Consider the following 16,805-nt stretch of genomic DNA (forward strand, 5'->3'; position numbering starts at 1 on the left):
ACACACACGTACACATATGGATATGCATGACAGATAACAGCATGAAAAGCGAACAGAAATTGAAGTTTAAAATAAAATCAGCGCCACAAAATCAGCTGCAACAAAAAACAACAGAAACAACAAAAACAACAACAACAGAATCGAGGCGACAGTTGCCAACAGGCGAATCTGCCACCACTCCCCCTCCTCCCGCCTCTACAGGCAAAAAACCAAAAAAAAAAAAAAAGAAAAAGAAGTAACCCCCTCCTACTGCAGGCAAGCATTGGGTCTGGGACAACGTGGAGGCCAACATTTTGGATAACAAACTTCAGATAGCCACTCACTCAGTCCCAGTCAAAAGCAGCTTGGCCTTTTTCTTGTTGTTGTTGTTGTTGCTGTTGTTGTTGTTGTTGTTACAGTTCTTGTTGTTGTCTGTGGACTTTTTGCTTTACATTATGACGACGGCCGCCCAGGTCCACATCCCAGAACCTTGCCTCGTTTGCTGTTGGGATGCTCTGGAACGCATGCTTATCGCCTTCTTCTTACTGCTGCACTCAGCGCTAATCTACATGGAATTATCGCCACACACACACACACACACATGAACACACACATATGCACACACACACACACACACTTGGACATTTCTACTTCCAGTCTGTGGCTATGACTCCGAGACATTGAAAATTAGCGTCGCCAAGTGAATCATGCGGCTTGGCATGCCGGCTCATGGATAAGGCCACATTCGCTGCACTTATAAAATAATTATAAGCAGTCGAATTAGTTTCACCTTCTCTCTCTCTCTCTGTTTCCCTCTCCCTCGTCACAGCTATCGGTCAGTCGCTGCTGGGGCGCCTCAGCTATCGGCAAAGTAACTCGGCTTGGGGCGCCTGCCCCACCTGTCGCCGCGCCTGTGTGGAGTCTGTTTGGAAACGGCGCCAACTTATCGATGCGGCCATTTTGAAGTGCGAGTTATTTTTAATTTTTTTCTTTTATTTTTATCAGCACGCAAATGGATATGAAAAGTGGATAATGACAATAAAACGAGAGAAAGAGAGAGGGAGAGAGAGAGAGAGAGAGGGCATTTGCAACACACCAGGGTGGTTGCACGCAAAGAAGTTTTGTTTGTTTCAGTTTCAATTGAAATTCGTTGTTGAATATTAATAATATTCAATTAATATAAATCATTTGGGATATTTAAACATTAATAAAAACAATAATTTTTGAATAAACTGTAAAATATATTTATAGCAAGCAATTTTCTATTTAAAATTAGAATTTTGTCAATATTGTCTACTTAATGATTGTACTCTAAAAGAGCTGAATTTTCTTCTCAATTTATTGTGTACAAAAAATATTTGCTGATTAAAGAAAATAAGAAATTTCTTGACTTGACAACAATTTTAAAAAACAATTCGAAAACGTTCTTGATTACAGATATTTGTGCTCTGGTCTAGGACTTTGGAGCATAACTCAGATATTTACTTAGTGTGAGCATATTTTTTGAAGTGTAGGAACATTTTCAAAGTTTGAGAATGGTTTTTATATTTGTTGTTGTTGTTGTATTTTTCGCGCTGTAATCGAAAAATGCCTTTAACTTTTGACGTTGACGTTGCGGCCTTATCGCTGACCTCGATCTGCACAGAGACATTAAACACACTCACACACACACACACATGCAGACACACACACACACACACACACACGCTCACATACACATTTACAGATACACTGGGCATGACAACGAAAACCCGATGCCGAAACTGAAATCAAAATCGAAAGCAAACGAAATAATGACAGGCAATGAAAATGAATGTAAAGCACAAAACAAATGCCACGCAATGTACCACGTAAATCATAAATGCTATCAGTCCAAGAGATCGACAAACGGATGCTCCACAAGCAGCAGCAGCAGCAGCAACAGCAGCAGCAACAACAGCAGCAACAACAGCAGCAGAATCAGCAACAGCAACAACAGAAGCAACAGCAACAGCAGCAGCTACAACAAACATAATTAAGAGCAAAGCGACAGCAGACGACGATGAAACTGAAACTGAAACTGAAGCCGTGCTCGTATCTGAGAGGCAGGCACAAACCAAATGACGACCCAGCCAAACGATAGATGGATGGCTCGACCGAACACACACAATCCCCCCCTTTTTCCCCAAACCCCCCTTAACAACTAATGGCTGGCATATCAGCAGCACCAGCACCAGCAGCAGCAGCAGCAGGCCAGGCCAAGCCAAGCCAAGATACGATGCCAGGGTCTGGCAAAAACCCAGACCAAGTCAAAGTACTATTAGCTTGTCTAGATGGCTGCGATAGGCGACGATAAGCGGAGGGCAAGATGAGCGACTGTGAAGGCTCTGCCGAGATGCTGCCTGATGCTGCCGACTGCTGATATCAGCAAAGCGAAAAACAACTGGCAACCAAAGAGCGACACATCGATGCTCAGGGCGAATCTCTAAATACTCTATACTATACTATACTAGACGAGTATTTTGTTAGTTCTTTATTAAGCTAAAGATATATATGCTGGAATATAGCAATGCAAAGGATCTACCAAGTTCGCAATTGAAACAGTATAGATAGATAGATAAGTTCTCCATTCGTAAATTCAATTAAAACCGATTCTTTGTTTCTTTGTTTATAAATGTATAGGTTTATAATACATATATATATATTACTCAATTTATATCTACGTCTTTATACATAAATGTTATATGTCCACCTGAATTTTTATATTTATCCATATCTGCATCGTCATCGGCATCTCTATATCATCTTCCACATATCTATCCTTATTATTCTATTTAACAATCCATTGCAATTAATTTTTCTTTAGTTAAATGTATTTATTATGTTCATATATTTTGAAATATATATAGTCAATATCACACATATCAACATCTTTGCAAATCTACAAATATAAAACTTTTATATTGTTAAACATAATTATTTCAATCTCCTCTGAATATACCAATCATTATTCTATACCCACACCTTTATACTAAAGTTTTCTATACATCACGTATATCTGTATCCATTATTATATATATTAAAAATTATATATTACCAATCCCCTCACATAGTCTCAATATCCTTCGCTGTTGTATCGAAACAAAAGCAATTAGCCTGAGAAAAAGTGAGGCCATAGAGAAAAGTATTCAAAGAAAGAAATTGAGGGAAGGAAAGAGAGAGTTGGAGGGTGGAAATGGGAGTGAGAGAGAGAGAGAGAGAGAGAGAGAGGGAGAGAGAACTTGAGACTGATGGCGACAAAATGTCTTAAATATTTTACGGTTTTCTCAATTTGATGTCAAATGAAATTCATATTTCGCGATGCGGATAACAGCAGTCAGCAGTCAGCAGCCGGCAGCGCAGTCATTTGCCAGCCTTATCAATTCCTCAATAAATGACGCATGACACAAGACTCTCTGCTGGCATCTACTAGCAGAAGAAGAGGACGCAGAAGTGGAGAATTGAAGGCAACGCAGCTGCAAGCAACCAAAAGTTGCTGCTCGGCAGATGCTTAAGATTGGATACAGTGCAATGCTAAGCTGCTTAAATGTGGATATATACTAGTGGCATACACTCGAAAAAAAATATCCACTTGAATTTATAAAGTCGCATTAAGAAGCAGAAATCATTTTTGCTTTGTTTTCTGTTCACTCTTTCTAGTTGCTAAGTTTATAAACAAAAATTCAAAAGACTGTTTCGTATTTCGAGTGCTTACTATTTTGAACAGTGTAAAGATGCTATCTGCTTGCATCATAAATCGATGTGCGTTGCAACAACAATCAATTCCAATTCCATACACGGCCGACGTGGCGTATACGCAACTTTATCTAAATGCCATTTAAGGCCGCAAAGAAGCGGCCCACTCAAGTGGCAAACAGCAAGCGGCATGTGGCAAGCAGCAGGCGGCAAGCGACAAAGCCAATGCTCTCTCTGTCTTTCCCTGTCTCTCTCGGTGTCTCTGTCTCTGTCTCACTGGACACAGAGGAAACACACCTTTCAACAAGACAGTTGCGCACATTTTGTGGGCCATAATTAAAATGTTTTAAGACACGAGCCGCACAACAACAACAAAAAAACAGCTTTCCACTTGGCTGACATTCAAATTGCATGCGCGGTATCCTTAGTCAGTTAGGAGCGGTGGGCGGAGAAGGGAATTGCGTCGAGGGCCGAACACGTTGTTAACATTAATTTTGCGCCCTGCAGCGACGCGCGCGTCACAGTTGCAACAACGAAGACGACAACGACGAACGACGGCGGCAATTACGCTAAACTGAACAAACAGCGAGGCTGTAAACAAACACGCATCCATCAGAGGCCGAAGAGGAGCAGTCGTAGCCGCAGTCACAGCAACAGCAGCAGCAGCAGTCGCAGTCGCAGTCGACTATCCTTGCCTTGCAACAGGTATTTGCCACGGCAAAAAACTCGTTTCGTTTTATTTTTTTTTTGTGTTGCATGCGATTTAGTTGAGTCAGGCTTGACCAGCGCTTAATGGCGCCTGTTGCCATGTAAATTATGCTTCCTCAACACTTCCACAGTCAATACCCTACAATGCAGCCGTTAGGCAGCGGGGATATATGCACTCTTGTGTTAATTGGTTGGATTCGTGTAAAACGTTGATTGTTGTTGTGTTTGGGTTAGTTCTTTGAGTCTCTATGGATGGCTTACCCAAACGGAATAGGAATGGTGCAAACACACCATTTAATATATAATCTTCCAAGTACATAGCTGAAGCACCTAGAAGAAATTATATTTCCAACTTGCTTCTAAGTTCTAAACTTTAAGCTAATCTCTGCATTAAAGAAAAATGCGAGTTTTTCTAAATATAGATAGATAGATAGTTAGATTAGTAGATAGATAGATAGTTAGATAGATAGATAAATATATAGATAGATAGTAATTTATGCAACATAATGCTATCAAGTTGGGTCAAGATATATTAGAATTTTATTCTGTATGCAAAAATTAGACATGAAATGCTATATTTTCTATATTAGATAATGATCTGATCCGATCAACCCGGATAAATGTGATGCATGTAACAAGAACGAAGCAGCCTGTACCTACTTTAATTAAGGGAGCTCAGATCACACAGATATAGACAAAAATAAGTATAGACAGGCAAAGAAGAAACATTGGATTTGATGTACCACTGAATACCAGATCCAAAGAATCTTCTTTGTCACTATTAGCTGATTTGATATAGACATAGCCGTCCGTCTCTTTACCTATGAATGGATGGATCCATCAAATCCGAAGGTTCCTCTTTTGCTCTAGAAAAGTGCATCAGAGCTTCCGGCTAGCTGAGAATGAGAATGAGCAGCTATTTTGTTCGCACTTGAGAGTTGAGCTTGGACTTCAGCTTGGACTCCTCTCTCGACACCCGGCGACGCATTGGCGACGCATTCGATTAGCCGGCAGATATATATATATATATATGTATGTGCCCTTCTCCTCGGCCTGTCCACGTGTGCATATCTGTGTATCATAATGGAAGACGAGACTGTGAGGCTGGCATTTAGATAAGCTCTGACGACGGCGCGAAGCGACTGCAGACACAGTCCATCTCTCTCGCTCTCTGCAAGTTGGCCATTCAAATGATTACGCTTAAAGTGCTCGACAAGAGTTGGAACTCCAAATCGAAAACAGACACAGAAACCAAAAAACGAATCGCATGAGTTGCTCTTAAAAAAACATATATATATATATATACGGCAGAGGAATGAAATCACATGATTGAGTTTGTCAAAATTGACAAACACGAATTGGGTCGTTATCGGAATCTGAAGATCAGTGAGTATCTCTGGCAGAAAAAAAACAACATAATTCGAAATTGAGCTAATGAGATTTTTGGTGCTGCGATGACGCTATAGACAAAAATGATTTTTGTTCCTTTTTTTTTTTGGCAAATTGTACGATTAGAATCATAGCACCAAACACTGCACCCCTCCCCCTCCCCATCCATATTGTGGTGTGGTGTTTGAAACTCGTTCGTTTCCATTTCGGAACATGAGTGATTCGTTTTTAATCTTTGATTTAATTTCTTGTGTACTGTTTTCTGTCCCCCGCACTTCCCCGCACCAACTTCTACAGTCAATAGTCTTGCGAGAGATAAACAAAATGGCCGTTGGAGCTTTGGTGGAGCCTCTTATCTGGTTGTGTGATCGACGCAAAGCTAATGGCATAAATAGATTTCATATTGTGCGGCACTGCACCCTCTTGCCTCACCACCCCACACCCCCCCCCCCCTACTCCACTGCACAGAGCCCCTGTGCAGACTTAATTACACCAGAGACACACACAAGAAAAGTGGGGAATGGAGGGGGCGGGGGGATTGGGTGTTTGCCTTGCGTACTGTCGTTGTTTGTTTGTTTCTGATCAGCACATAAAATCTAGAAATATATTTTTATGGATTTTTAATCGATTGCCGCTGCTTGCGGGACTCGCTGGAGTCGCAGTCGCAATCGCTGTCGACGCTGGCGTCGCTGCGTTTTGGCGAGGGCATTGCTAACCTGTTACACTTGAAAAAAAAACTGAGAATTTTAATTAGCAATCTTATATAGACTTATAGAAAGTATTTTTAAAAAAAAAAGGTAAATTTAGAGAATATATTATGTGATATGCATGTAAATACCCTACAATTAAACATGTAATTTCTATTTTGGAAAAATAGTATATTTTTAAGTATTTTTTTATAACATTTACTGAATTTATTGTTGAGATTGCCGACTAGAAACCCCAGTTATGAAACCTATTATAGATTATATGAATAACATATTATTTGATATACATTTATATCATATTTAGTCATATTATATTTCTCTGAGTGTAAACGTTGGCCAACGCACCGCTTAAGCTGCCAGCCATTCATTTCATTTCATTGCCTTGTGCGTAAAGAGGCTAATAGACTAGGGCTGCAAGGGGTGCAAAGGCGAGGAGCAGGCAGGGTGACGGGGGTTGCCAGTAGTAGGGACTGCTACTGCTACTGCTGCTGCTGGTGTGGAGATAGAGACATTGAGACAAACGTCGTGCGTCGTTTATCGTGTAATTAGTTTGCTTTTTAAAGGCAGCTGCTGCAAGCAGCAACAGCTCCTCCCCCCTCCCCCCCTGACACCCGCCTCCCTGCCAATCTACCGTCTGCAATTGAGACATCCCAATTTTGGTTTATGGTTAGGTAGTCATCGTTGAACCCCCTCCCCTCCCACCCTCCGTACACACCCTCCCCCCTCGGTAGGCGTTATCTCTAATGACAAATGTTTGCTTAAAAATCTTTTAATTGCACTTGTTTTGGTTTTTCGTTTCGGGGGGCTTTGCCTCAGCGTCGAGCTGATAAGCCAAATTAATCGCAGCACTTAAATTTTCATTTGGAATGTGCCTATGCCCCCGATTTTGATTTCGATTCGACTGCGATTGGAATGAACTGTTGTGAGTCAAGTGCCCCGGCACCTTCGACGAGTGTATTTTTATAGACGAGTGTATTATTATAAGCAGCACAGACGACAAGGGGGAGTCGAAGAGGTGGTAATCGAGCAAGTAATCGAATAAGTAACCGGGGAGTGACTTGAGGAGCTAATCAAAAAAGTTGTCAAAGAGTTGAGCAAAGACAAGTAGAGGAGAAAGTTGGAGTGATAATTGAAGAGGATGTTGAATACACTGAGCAAAAAAATATGTTATAGAAATGAGAAAATTGCCTGAGAGCAAAAGGGTTCTAAGGCAAACGATTTCAGAGATGATAGGAACATTTCAAAAGTTTATATTAACTTTTTGAGATTTGAAAAGAATTTAATGATAATGATAATTATTTTGAAAAGTAATTTCGATTTTGTTTCTGTGTAGAGGGAAGTCAGTTGATGCAGAAGTTAAATGGCAACATTGTCTGTGATTGAGTTAGCCGCATTTGTGTCATTGCAAATGCTTCCAACTAAAACTATCAATTTATCGCACATGAGCAAAGCTATAGAAGAAAGGAGGGGAAGAGAGGGCGAGGAGAAGAGGAAAATGTGGTAATTAATAATTGATGGATGCGAAAGCAAAACTCAAGCGTTTGCCAAAACAGGATGGCGACCACCACCAGCGTCTTGGGATTATCAAGTCGGGTGGGTCTGACGAGGTTTCCCCCCTCCAGCTTAATCAGAGATGTGCGAGCAGATGAGAGAAGAAAGAAGACAGGACAAGGCAAACAGAGAGAGAGAGAGGGATATGTGTGGTGTGTGGTATGTGGTCCGGTTCGAGTGGTCAATTAAGCAGCGACTGGCTGACTGATCGCTGGGAATAGATAATAGGACCTGGGCTGAACTTTATTTCAAGATAAGCGCGAAAAAGATTGATAAAGAAAGGCCAAAATGAAATTGAACTGATGATGCTGATGACGATGATGAAGGCAAAAGCAGCAGCAGCAGCAGAGGCAGCAACAGCAGCAGCATTTAATTAAGTGGGTGGAGGCAACACAGGCAGGAGGAGAAGCATCGAAGATTAGCAGAAAACGAAACTAAACACAAAGAGCGAGAGAGATGATATTAATTATAATAATAATGATGATGAGAAAGAAAAATAGTTGATGCTTATCGGTGAATTTTACGCTTGAAATCGCCAAATCTGATGTGGCAGTTGTCCCGGAAAAAAAGGTAGATATATAAAAATAAGTAAATAAATATATAAATATAATATATATATATATATATTGGTATTTATACAGTGGTCTCTCCCCAGTTGAAATAAAATAGAAATTATAAAAATAAAGATAATAACATATTTTAAATTTAACATTTATATACCCTGAATCAGGTATTATTATATATTATATATTATTTATCTTAAGTTTATAAGGCCTATCTGTCCATTAAATTTATATGTTCTTGATCAGCATCACTAGCCAAGTAGATTTTGCCATTTCCGGTTCTCAGTCTGTTCCTATGCAAACTAGTTTCTCAGTTTTTAAGCTATTTTTATTAAACTTGGATTATATGCGACTTGTTGCTCTGGGTTGTAGAAAGGTTGAAGCCAACCGGATCGAATCACTATATATAAGAACGATCGTTCGCAAATCGAATTCTTGTAAGAAAAACTTTGTGTTTAGTAAGATTAACCAAAAATAATCGAGATGGGATTACTATATTATATAGCTGCAATACGAATGATCGATCGCAAGAAGAGTTCTGGTTTTTTGATGAAGAAGTTATATTAACCAAACCCACCAGTTATGCATATTATCATGATCTTAAAATTTGACCAAAAATTCATTAGCAAACTATATCAGAAGGCCCCCACATAGGAAACATCGGTCGCTTTTTTTTAAATAATCTTTGGCATGCCTCAGATAGCCGCTCTTTTGTGTTTATAACTATTTTTAGATTCCAATTTGGAAAGGCCGAGTGATCACTGTATAAGGCTAACGAAATTGTCAAATGTTAAGTCACAAAGGCCGCCGCCGATAACGATAACGATTATCAACAGCTGCTGTCCCCGACAGTTGAAGAAACCTGAAACTGATGGCCGATAATGTGTAGAAATATGAGAAATGAGATTTTTCACTCAGATATGCGATATTCATAATGACATACGCACACACACACACACATACAAATGCAGATAGTAAGTGGGCTGAAGCGACATCTGATAAGGGAGGAGAAATCAGTGCCGCTAAGCGATAGTTATCGCGATAGTGATTGGTGCGCTCAAGTGACTTGACTGAAGTGACAAAGATTTATAGCTCAGCGTTTCTACATATATATATATATTATTATTATTTCTCGTTATCAATGCCAGGCGACAGCCGATTCTTATTTCATATCGGGCCAAAGAGGCGGCCCCGCACTTCTGATGATTGCTGATTTAGATTTGTTATGTGGCACGGGGCGGGGCTGGGGGGAATGGAGCAAAGCTGATGGCATCGCCAAACGAAAATTAATTAGGCGTGCGCAATGATATCAAATTGCCGCCCCACCCCCCTCTGCCCCACTGCTAAGCTTAACTGACAGTTGCCAAAATCATCAGCAAAGCGAGGCAAACGAGAGAGATCGCTGAGCGATTACCGCAGCTCAAAACAAACAATATAACTATATACATATCTAGTTTGTATATATATAGTATATATATATATATATCCGTAGTCATATATAATCGTATGGTAGCTGCATAGTTTACGTTGCTGTAGAGCCCGCTGTTGCTACAATCCGACAAGCCAAATCACATTGACATTTTTATCATTTGTTGAAAATCTTTTGAAATTGTTATAAAACAGCCAAACGACGAGCAAGCAACAACAACAACAACCACTACAACAAACAACAACAAACAACAGCAACTAAAGCAACAACAAAAATTGTTTTATGTATTTTTCAGATTCAGTTTTTAGTTGTCGCTGTTGTTGTTGTTGTTGTTGCTACAATTTCTGTCGTTGTTTTCAGTTCATTCTCATTTTGAAGCAAAGCGCGACAATCTTGCCATCAGATCAGCTGATAAGCGCTAGCTGTACAAATCATACAACAACAACAGCAACAACAACACAGCTATCTACACAGCGGACAGCTGTTCAAGCTGTTGTTGTTGTTGTTGTAGCTTTTTTTCTTGGGTTGTCTCTCAAAAATGACTATGAAAACATTATCGCTACTTGGGCATCAAATTTCGAGTTTATTTTGATTGCATACAGCGATTAGAACAACGCTTTTTTTTCTTCTCTTCGGACATGAAAAAACACCTCGTTCTCTCTCTCTTTCCCTCGCATGACATACTCCAAATGAAACTAAAACCTTCAAGTTGATTGCTCAGCAAAATCAGCTGACTCAGAAAGTTGAGCGCAGCCCAATGGATCTCCACAAATTCCATTGCACACACGTCATACAGATTAAATTCTAAATAATATGACTTAATAATAACCAAAGTCAATTAAATAATAATATAATAATTTATTAGTCATGGTTTGGTATCTAAATTAAAACTGCATTAATATTTAGAATTACGATTTTTACACAAAATTCAATGAAATATTTTTTATACCAAACAAAAAATCACTTTGGAAATCTTCGACTTTGGACCATAGATTGATTTTTTAGCTCTTACTTATGATCAAAAATGATTCAAATGTATATCGTGACAATGATAAATTCAATAAACAAGGCTATTCAATTTGTTAGAATTTTACATAAACTACTTTAGCAAAAATCCAATTTACAATTACAATTTATGCGATGTTATCTACAAATAAATACTTTAGATAAACACGTCAAAGTTGTTCTCTCCATGATATCGCACAATTTAGCCGAGAATCAAGCTGTACTTAAACATGTATTTGTATATTGTATATATTAGTCAGATTAGTCAAATAAAATACCCTGTATATCTTCACATGTAAGAACTATATAAATTTATTAATTCACATTTACACATATACAATTCAATAAGTGCATATAATAAAAAAATAAAACTTAATATATTAGTAGAAATTAATACTCATAAATAATCCATCAAGATTAAGATTTAAAGATCCCCTCAGTCTATATTAATAGTCATATTTGTTCATATAATTCAGATACCATGAACTGTTCGAATTTATTCTTGAGAATTATAAAAAATACATGTTTACTAATACTCATAAATAATATCGATCAGCAGAAAGAGATCTTATCTTTGAAAATACTTAAGATTAAGTTTCCCATCCCCTGACTGCTTAACCGGAATCAGCCCTCATTATCAGCTCTAAACGCATCAATCACTTATATATATATAGATATGGATATATATATATACATGAGTAAGTGTATATGTCATGTTGGTTGTGGAACATGATAAAATGCTTTACGTTTTCCTGTTTCATTTTATTTTTTTTTTTTGTCGTATTCTAAATATCATATTATAAGCGACTGCTTTTTTTGTGTTAGTTGACTTCGATAAGCCCGACTCAATATCGCAATTGTTTACGGGGCTGTGACTCAAGATTAAAGCGTTCCCAAGTGACCCTCCCCCCATTCCCGTTCCCCTTCTTTGCCCATTATCGCACTTGATATGGAAATGTGCTGTCCAAAAAGCAACCACAACAACAAAAATGAACTTAAAATTAAAACAACAATTTTCTGTAATTTGTAATGCGAGTTGTTCTTGTTGCTATTGCTATTAGTTGTTATTCTTATTTATCTGCTGATATTTCCTGGTGCGATTTCACAATCGGTTAATGCAAATACAAAAAAAAACAGAGAAAATAACAGAACATTATACAAAACAACAGAAGCTTATCGCGCTTATTAAACACAATGTCAAAATGGCCAAAGCTCGTATCGAGCTTATCTGCGCTATTTGCTCTCTCATATGCAATGCAATCGACCCCCTCCCTCCTCCCTACCTCTATCTCTCTCGCTTACTACTCTTTCGCATAATGATGCTCTCAATTGGAAGTTTAAAGAGGGGGAAGGGTCTTTAACAGCAGCAATTGACAGCACAGGGTGGCCTTGATTCTAGCCAGCTACCTGAGCTTTAGCATTTCTTTTCTTCTTTTTCTCTTTTTTTTATCAAATTTGCACATGCAAATGGCAAATACGTATGTAGACATATGTGTACATATGTACATCTATGTAAAGGGGCCTCTGCTGCTATTATCGACGACGAACGCAAAACCAACTGAATGACACGTTCCCAGCGATTGTCAGCGAGTCCAAAAGAGTCAAAGTCGAAGTCGACGTTGAGTCAAGTTGAGTTTTTGAGACCAGAGAGCTTTTGAGCTCTACTTGCAAAATTCGGAATTTGGAATTGTCACCCGCATGATGACGGGCAAGTTGTGCTGGTCGTGTCTTTTGTTACGCACTCTTCTTCTTCCTCTTCCTCTTCCTCTTTTTTGCAACACCCTTACAAACGAGCATTTTAAGTTTGTCGTGATGTTTGTAACGGCGACTTCTCAATATAGAAAATTCAACGCAAACTATTCTTCTATATTTTAGAATATTTAGAAAGAGTGTGTGTTAAATTCGATGTGTTTTTTGTTGGTTTTGGGCAGATAATAACATAACACACAGAGCACAAAACAGAACAACAGCTGGCAATTAACATAAAATTAGTGATAAGAGGTAATTAAAATTTATAAAAAATAAAGAGAAGGGGTTGGGAAAAAAAACGCAAAGTGTTTATCTATGCCGTTGTCGACCTGTGGCCCAGAGGGACACAAACACACACACATACACAGACAGCAGCAGCAGTCACGATTGCCCAACACTAACTTGGCACAGCGTTGCCGTATCGGAAAACAAAATAACAACAACAACAAGCAGACTACGCAATACTTTTGCACAGTTTTCTGTTCGTTTACTGCTGCGGTTGCGGCTGCTGCCTGCAGTTGTGATAAAAGTTTATCGACTGTGCGCTTTAAAGCAATAGAAATTGTTTGCAAGCAACAAGAACAACAATAACAACAGTTAGCAATAAGTAGCAGCCGCTGCAAGTGTGCTATAGATAAATATGCAAAGCAAAGAGAGAGAAAGAGAAAAAGAGAAAGGAGTGAAAGAGAGCAAAGATTGCAAGGGCTTGCACGTAAAAATGTGCAAGTGTAGTTGGAAAGAGAGGGGCAGGTGGGGGCGGGGGTGCGGTGAGTCGTTCTTTGGCCAAAGCACGAAACGCAACACGACTCAACACGAAAGATCGCGTTAATTAATCAAATTTGACTGCAGCACGACTTTAATTGGAATTTCAGGCCTAAGAGATAACAATCACCAAAAAAATAAAATTAGTAAAGATAAAAAATAGACATTTAGCATAGATAATGAAAAGATAACGCAAACAATATATTAGAAACCTACATAAAGCCTAGGCTCAAGCTAGTATTTCAATTAGAAGCTTTAATTAATAAGGAATAATATTAATAAATATCAATTAAATAAATGTAATATTGATAATAATGATAAAAATAATAACATAATATAATAATACATATTTCCTCTTATACATTTGGCTGACTTTGAGATCAATTTTGCCTTTGAGTAAGTTCAAATTCATATTTAAATTAAAAGCTTAAACTAACAACTTCATAAATAAGGAAAAATATTATTGAATATCAGATATTTGACTGACTTTATTACCAATTTTGCTTTTGAGTAATGTCAAATAATGCGACACCTGCCCATCTCTAGCAAGAAGAAAGCAAACGACGCAGGTGCAACAACAACTAAAACTACAACAACAGCTGCATAGATAACAACGCTAATTTATCGAAACGGTGGACGTCGCTCACTTTGGCGATTATGCAGTGTACACACACACACTCACACATATACAGAGACACGCACACACACATAGATATTGTATTTCTTTTGTTGTTATCCAGTGGCATTTCTTCGGCTCGGTTATCCAGTGTGTACACACTGCATTTTAAGTTTTACGACTGAGGTGATATCATTGCAGCAACAACAATAACAACAACAACAACAAATCCAACTCAACCTGAACTCAGAAACGTGCTCGCGATAATGGAGTTTAAGTCCGAGGAGCAGAAGGGGGGATGGGGGAAGGGGGCGATTAGTTAAGACTTGAAGCTACAGTTGTGGCACGTATTATCGATTTCGATTTCAAAATGCATTCATTGGATTGTACTTCATATGTGTATATCAAATGGCAAAACAACGAAATGTAATTAGTTAATACCCATAGTAAGGTGTGTCCCCAGCTGCCCCCAACCACCTACCACCTACCACCTACCGCACCCCACCCCACTCTCTCTCTCGAGTTGTGTTAACAAAGAAATTTCATTTAAATAAAGTTGCGAGCAACAACAAGATGAAATCAAGTTGACATTCGCATAGTTTTTTTGTTTTTTATTTATTATTCGTATACCCTGTAGTCGGAAGAGTGGCGGGTGTTATGAGATTCTGCAAAGATTGTTACATATATTATAAAAATATATAGTCAACACATTTTAATTTATTTGGTTTCTCTTCAAAGAAAATAGAGACTTAAAGTTTGTTTACAATTATTTTTAATAATTGAATTTATTTACATTAAAGTCGATAATGAGAAAGTTTCTTAATTTTAAGTTACTTTTAAAAGTACCATTCATTGATAATTATAATGATTGTTTAATATTAATATTAAAACATTTGTGTAAAAAATATTTAATAAAACGAAATTAGTTTTGAATAATTACATTTGCTTAGAGGAGAATCAATTTCACATCCGCTGATCATTTGCAACTCTATTAAAACAACAATTAAAAAGATGCGAGTTCTGATTAATCAAATTTATAAAATACTGTAAAATAAAACGAGCTCAGTTTTTTGTCACATGTCTGAATAAATGAATAAATCAATAAGTATTAAAAATAATTTATGTAAAAACTTGATTACTAAACTATAATTTTACAATTTCTTCACAGCTTACAGGCTAACTGTTAGTCGTTCATTCCAGCTTCTTTTATATTTATTTTATGTATTGTTTTCTTTTTTTGGCTGTGCAACTTTGGTTGACTGATTTACCCCCCGTTGCCCCCGCTGCTCAACCACATTGCCACCCACAGTTCGTTCACATGTTTTTTTTAATGTTTATTTTATAGACGAGCAAATGGAAAAGCCCAAAAAATGCATTACAAGCTGACAATGCGATTTTCTAAAGCAGGTGTAAGTTGTGCTTAAGAAGGGGGTGTAGGTGCGGGGGGAGTGGTTGTGATTGAAACTTACCTTTATTCAACGGCTTTGGATTCGACTGTTTGCGTCGTGACATTGTTTGGTTAAACCAAAATGCAAATTGCTTGGGTGCCCCTAATGCAGAGGAGCTGTTCCTGTTCCGAGGAGGAGCAGCAGCTGCGTCTACATCAAAACTAACGTTTTGCTGCTTTCCAGTGTTGGGCTTAACATTTACCGGCGGACAGAATCACACACTGGAAAACACACACACACACACATACACACACTCGCACACAAAAGACACTCACTCGTACACTCGTACAATTTGTAGTTATAAAAATATCAATATCAATTATTATTTATAGCGCTTAGTGAATAATTATTTTAATTAATTTAATTTAACGAGCGGCGCGCAACGATCGCGAAACGGCATTTAAAATTGATATTGAAAACTGATTGGGCAAATCGCTTAAACTGACAACGATCTTCCAATCGGTTTTTTATTATTTTTTTGCATTTGAGAATTGCAATTGTTGTTTATTTTTGTTTGGTTGTCGCGTGGTTGCGTCGGCGTCGTGTATGCGTTTCTTTTGGGGCAGACAGGCGACGTCCAAACAGTGCAAAGGCTTGCTCACAACTGAAGTGCTGCCAACGTCGTCGTTGCCGTCGCTGCTGCTGCTGCGCTGCCTCAGTTGTGGCCAACTGGCGAAAGCTCGCAAGCAGCATAAAACCGGTGGCGTCGTCGCTCTCTCTCTCCCTCTCTCACTTTGCGCGCGCACTCTCTCGCTCTTGCTCTCTTTCGCAGCTTTTCCATTTTGTTTTTACTTTATTTTTCATTGCGTCGCACGCTGCGCCGTCTGTTTCGTCTGTTGATAAGAATCAAAACAAAAAGCCGAAAAACTCGTCGCACGTTTTGCACTCACACACTCAATGATGGCTATGGCATTGAATTTTATTCATTTACAACATTTATTATCTTCAGCACATTCTTATTCAGTCAACACACCACTATTGCTATAATTAACACATTAAATAACACTTTTATAGCCGGCTTAAAACGCGTGTCTCGCTCAACAAGGCGAATTCAACTGCAGCTGTTCGCTGCGCACACAACCTGAATTCGCTGCGCTGAACAACTATCGCTCGCTGCAAGTATCGATAATCCCAGTTGCGATTGTTTAGGTTAGTTGGCAATGCGTGCGGCTTGTCTCAAAAGCG

General features: G+C 38.5%; 1 protein-coding gene across 1 annotated transcript in view; it reads right to left on the reverse strand.

The window, feature by feature from the left end:
• The window catches only part of LOC6562403 (zinc finger protein ush), a 63,744-nt gene extending 47,863 nt beyond the window's left edge, over positions 1 to 15,881 (reverse strand). The window contains 1 exon segment of the mRNA XM_032736162.1: positions 15,642 to 15,881. Within this exon segment, the coding sequence (XP_032592053.1) occupies positions 15,642 to 15,684 (43 nt within the window). The 5' untranslated portion in view covers positions 15,685 to 15,881.
• Between the last annotated feature and the right edge of the window lie 924 nt (positions 15,882 to 16,805).

This window comes from Drosophila grimshawi, unplaced genomic scaffold (genome assembly GCF_018153295.1).
Source record: "Drosophila grimshawi isolate 15287-2541.00 unplaced genomic scaffold, ASM1815329v1 contig_1377, whole genome shotgun sequence".
NCBI lineage: Eukaryota > Metazoa > Arthropoda > Insecta > Diptera > Drosophilidae > Drosophila > Drosophila grimshawi.